This window comes from Salvia splendens, chromosome 10 (assembly GCF_004379255.2).
Source record: "Salvia splendens isolate huo1 chromosome 10, SspV2, whole genome shotgun sequence".
Classification (NCBI taxonomy): domain Eukaryota; kingdom Viridiplantae; phylum Streptophyta; class Magnoliopsida; order Lamiales; family Lamiaceae; genus Salvia; species Salvia splendens.
Window position 1 is genome coordinate 19,101,921 of NC_056041.1, and position 5,453 is coordinate 19,107,373.

At 45.7% G+C, this 5,453-nt stretch overlaps 1 protein-coding gene across 1 annotated transcript; it reads left to right on the forward strand.

Annotated features, from left to right (window-relative positions):
• Positions 1 to 2,515: 2,515 nt before the first annotated feature.
• Positions 2,516 to 5,249, forward strand: LOC121753013 (subtilisin-like protease SBT1.3). The gene has a single exon (XM_042148143.1). The coding sequence runs from the start codon at positions 2,745 to 2,747 to the stop codon at positions 5,088 to 5,090; it is 2,346 nt and encodes a 781-aa protein (XP_042004077.1). The 5' UTR covers positions 2,516 to 2,744; the 3' UTR covers positions 5,091 to 5,249.
• Positions 5,250 to 5,453: the final 204 nt, after the last annotated feature.

Here is a 5,453-nt window from a genome sequence, read left to right on the forward strand (position 1 = left end):
TAATTGATCCCACCCCATTACTTAATATTAGTATTTTCTCAGTCGTATTTGTGAGACGAATATATGAACATGAATATATATTCTATAAGCTGTTTTTTGTTTTAGTCGTATCCTGTATTAAAATATGTTAACGGTATGTTTAACGTTATAAAATAATTGCACAATATCCCATCATTTATAATTTATAAAAAGAAAATTTGTGTATTGGGGAAGCTTACCAACTTTAATAACAGCACATGTAATAATAATTTACAACGCCATTGATTAAATTTTACCCCATTACTTAATATTAGTATTTTCTCAGTCGTATTTGTGAGACGAATATATGAACATGAATCTATATTCTATAAGCTGTTTTTTGTTTTAGTCGTATCCTGTATTAAAATATGTTAACGGTATGTGTTAAGAGTCGCCTACTCCTAACGTAGAGATTAGGTCCAATTTACCAAAGTAACACACAATCCCGGAGCCTTCGACGATGAAGGTCGGCGGCTGATTTCTGTTCTGGCGCGAAGAACGCTCTTCGTCGGCAGAGGTTGAGAATCCACGAGTATTACACGAGATAGTTGGGCAAATAATGCTTTATTGGTGATAAAAGATGGAACAATGAATAGCCCTATTTATAATCTACGGACCCTAGGGTTGGTTCGACATATCCTAAATCATATCGGGAAAGAACCAACAAAGAAAACCCGACGTAAATAATAGAAAATAAATAATTACCATAATGAAATAAAAATACCAAAAATAACTAACTAATCAAAAAAGACTCAAATTAGTTGAGGAGTCGGCTAGGAGGCTTTAGCCTATCTCTCGGCCTCAGAACCCTGCTCGACGCAGTGGCCGTCGACGGGGCTTCTAGCTCTGGTTCCTCATGTTCGGCTGGCGCGTCTGCTTCATTTTCTGGTTCGTCACGTTCGGCGGAAATGCCCGCCGATGCCTCCTCTACGTTCTCTTCCGCCGGGGCAGTGGACGTTGGTGCATTCGTAACAGTATGTTTAACGTTATAAAATAATTGCACAATATCCCATCATTTATAATTTATAAAAAGAAAATTTGTGTATTGGGGAAGCTTACCAACTTTAATAACAGCACATGTAATAATAATTTACAACGTCATTGATTAAATTTTACCCCATTACTTAATATTAGTCTTTTTTTGAGTCGTATTTGTGATACGAATATATGAACATGAATCTATATTCTATAAGCTGTTTTTTGTTTTAGTCGTATCCTGTATTAAAATATGTTAACGGTATGTTTAACGTTATAAAATAATTGCACAATATCCCATCATTTATAATTTATAAAAAGAAAATTTATGTATTGGGGAAGCTTACCAACTTTAATAACAGCACATGTAATAATAATTTACAACGCCATTGATTAAATTTTATTCCTCTACTAATGAAAGGCAAGTGGCAGAACTGAGACATGCATAATTCGTCTTTATACACTTTTCTGACGTCAAATCAAATTTTTACTCGATAGTTTTTGCATTATTGGCATTTCATAGTGTGTGAAAGCAAAAGAAAATTACACAACAATGATTTTAGTTTTTTTCCAATTATACAGCTGCAAAATGTAGTACAAATGTACAATGATGGTTTCTTTTTAGGAGAGAAAAACAAAGTATCACACTGTACTAATTTTGCAATTATATTTTCATAAAGCTAGACGTAGATTCGAATTTATCTCCTTTATCATGTGATGCCCTTCACGATATTTGTAGCAGACATCTTGTGAAAATAAGAAGGGACATTTTGATCATATATCCAATTTATATGAGAATATTGGAATAATAAATATAAGTTGGGTGGTTCTCTTCCTGAATTAGTCGAGCAAAGTTTGGAGAAAAGAAATGGTCCAAGAGAAGGCCTAATAAAAGCATTTAGGCAAAATTACCAAACATTTAGGGATAAGAATTGTGCAGTAAATGTACTCGTGGGTTTATTTATGACTCCACCAAAAATAAATTCAGAATAGCAACCCATATCTACCGAATGTGTTGCCTGCATTCAATTCACAGCGCCTGCATACTACTTTTGCCTTTTCAATAAAGTTAAATTATTACTAGCTAGTAATCTTGAATTAAGGAAGAAAAATGTCTATAAATTTACTCCTCTTCTCCAATCAAGCCATCATTAATTAAGTGAATGTAAATACTCCCTCCGTCCCGAGCTACTCGCTCATTTCCTTTTTGGCACGGAGATTAAGGAATGAGTGTATAGGAAAGTAAAAAATGACGGCTATAGGTGAAAATATTTACTAAAAATGGAAAGAGTGCAAGTAACTTGGGACGCCCAAAAAGGAAATACGTGCGAGTAGTGCGGGACGGAGGGAGTATCTTACCATTCATTTGGGATACGTTCTAGTACTATTTCGTTGCTATACCTAAAATTTACAAGGCCGTACTAAACAGCATGTTGCAGTTTTAATGATACCTTGTGCCCGAATAGTTGTACCTTCAAATCTAGTGACTGAACGCATTTTGCACCATGAGTCCCACTGTGCATACCCTCGCATTGGTCTGTAAAAGATACCTTAATAACTCAGTGTTGCAACCTAATTCTAATCATGCATTGATGATCCAACCACCTCGATTTACTACCCTCCAACAACACACACTTCACTAATATACCTCCCTTTCTCTCTCTCATCTATCTCTCCCATGCCCACATTAGACCATTTTTCACTTCCTTTGCTTATATCCATTTAACAGAACAAGTTTCTCGCCATTGAAAATGGCAAAATTTATAGCAAAATGGTGGTTCCTTGTTGTTTTCTTGAGCTGTGTGGGAACCACCATCGTCACCAGCACCGGCAGCTTCCCATCCACACACAAAACATACATAATATACATGGACAAATGGGCAAAGCCGCAAGAGTTCAACGACCACAATCAATGGTATTCCTCACTGATCAAATCCGTAACATCAGCAGCAATCAACCCGCAAGGCGAATCCGGAGATGACGACGACAGGATCATCTACACCTACGGGACCGCATTCCACGGTGTGGCCGCCCGGCTAAGCGGTGAGGAGCTGGAGAGAGTGCAACAGCAGTACGGCGTGATGGCGGTGTTCCCGGACACCATGTACCAACTCCACACCACCAGAAGCCCTCTCTTCCTCGGCCTCGAGCGCCAAGACAGCACCAGCACACTCTCCTACAACCCGTCCGACTACGACGTGGTGGTGGGGGTTCTGGACACGGGCGTCTGGCCGGAGAGCCCCAGCTTCAATGACACCGGCATGACGCCCGCGCCCGCCCACTGGAGAGGCGCCTGCGAAGCCGGCCGCGGCTTCACCAGGCGCCACTGCAACAAGAAGATCGTGGGAGCCAGAGTGTTCTACAGGGGATACGAGGCTGCTTCGGGCAAGATCAACGAGCAGGTGGAGTACAAGTCCCCGAGGGACCAAGACGGCCACGGCACCCACACTGCCGCGACCGTCTCCGGCGCCCCCGTCCGCGGCGCCAATCTCATGGGCTATGCCTACGGCACTGCACGTGGGATGGCGCCAGGGGCGAGGATCGCCGCCTACAAGGTCTGCTGGACCGGCGGCTGCTTCAGCTCCGACATCCTCTCCGCCGTCGACCGAGCCGTCGCCGACGGCGTCAACGTCCTCTCGATCTCCTTAGGCGGCGGGATCTCGTCCTACTTCCGGGACAGCCTCTCCGTCGGCGCTTTCGGCGCGATGGAGAAGGGCGTTTTCGTGTCGTGCTCGGCGGGAAACGGCGGCCCTGACCCCATCAGCCTCACCAACGTCTCCCCGTGGGTGGCCACCGTCGGCGCTAGTACGATGGACAGAGACTTTCCCGCGACAATTAAGCTCGGAACAGGGCAGTATCTCACCGGAGCTTCTCTCTACAAAGGCCGCCGAAATCTCTCCCCAAACAAACAGTATCCGTTGGTCTACCACGGTAGCAATTCAACCAACCTAACACCGAGCTCAATGTGCCTTGAAGGCACCCTCGACCGCCCCTCCGTCGCCGGCAAAATCGTAATCTGCGACAGAGGAATCAGCCCAAGAGTAGAAAAGGGGCAGGTGGTGAAAGACGCCGGCGGAGTAGGCATGATCCTGACAAACACCGCCGCAAATGGAGAGGAGCTAGTCGCCGACTGCCACCTCCTTCCTGCCGTAGCAGTAGGCGAGTCAACAGGAAAGCTCATAAAACAGCACTACGCCACCCACCGCGACGCCACCGCAACACTCTCATTTCAGGGAACAAAGCTCAAAATCAGACCATCACCAGTAGTGGCCGCATTCTCATCAAGAGGCCCCAACATCCTCTCCCTAGAGATACTAAAGCCGGACGTCGTAGCGCCCGGAGTCAACATCCTGGCAGCCTGGACAGGCGCATTGGGCCCGTCCAGCCTGCCGACAGACCCCCGGAGAACGAAATTCAACATACTCTCGGGGACATCAATGTCTTGCCCTCACGTGAGCGGCGTGGCAGCATTGATCAAATCCAAGCACCCGAACTGGAGCCCCGCGGCGATCAAGTCGGCCTTGATGACTACAGCTTACATCCACGACAACATGCAGAAACCTCTAAAAGACGCCTCCTCCGCCACTCCCTCCACCCCTTACGACCACGGTGCCGGCCACATAAACCCGCTCAAGGCCCTGGACCCCGGCCTCGTATACGACATCGGGGCGCAGGACTATTTCGAGTTCCTGTGCGCGCAGGGGCTGACGTCGTCGGAGCTGGTGGTGTTCTCCAAATTCGCCAACAGAAGGTGCCGGCACAGCCTCCGGAACGGCGGCGATCTCAACTATCCGGCGATCTCGGCGGTTTTCCCGGAGAACACGAACGTGACGGCGGTGACGCTCCACAGGACCGTGACGAATGTGGGCCCGGCGGTGTCGAGCTACCGCGTGGTGGTGTCGGCGTTCAGAGGGGCGTCGGTGAGGGTGGAGCCGGCGAGGCTGGAGTTCAGCAGCGCGGTGAAGAAGATAACGTACAAGGTGACGTTCGTGAGCAAGTCGAGGCAGTCGACTCCGGAGTTCGGAGCTATTATATGGAAGAATGCGGTGCATAAAGTTAGAAGCCCGGTGGTGATCACGTGGCTGCCGCCGTTATGATCAGCCTAGCGTGGATTTAGCAATAAGGAGAGTTTGTTCAAATCCAATCCCCCATGTTTTACTCCCTTCTTTTATTGAATTTATCAAATTTATGCAAGATTTTATCATTCCAAGAGAAACGGAAGATGGATGGAGAAAGCTCGTTTGAACCTTGTTTCATCTTTTTCTTACAAGATTGTAAGCTGTGAATGGATTTGGTAATGTGTTGTGAAATTACTCATAAAACAAGAAGAGAGCACGTTGATTGATAGATTAGGATGGTTTGCTTTTTTGTTTTGTGGAACTGATTTTTAGTGTCTCACTAGGTATCTACTTACCCGTGATTATTTTGTCATTTAATTACTAAAGCTTGTATTCTTCGGA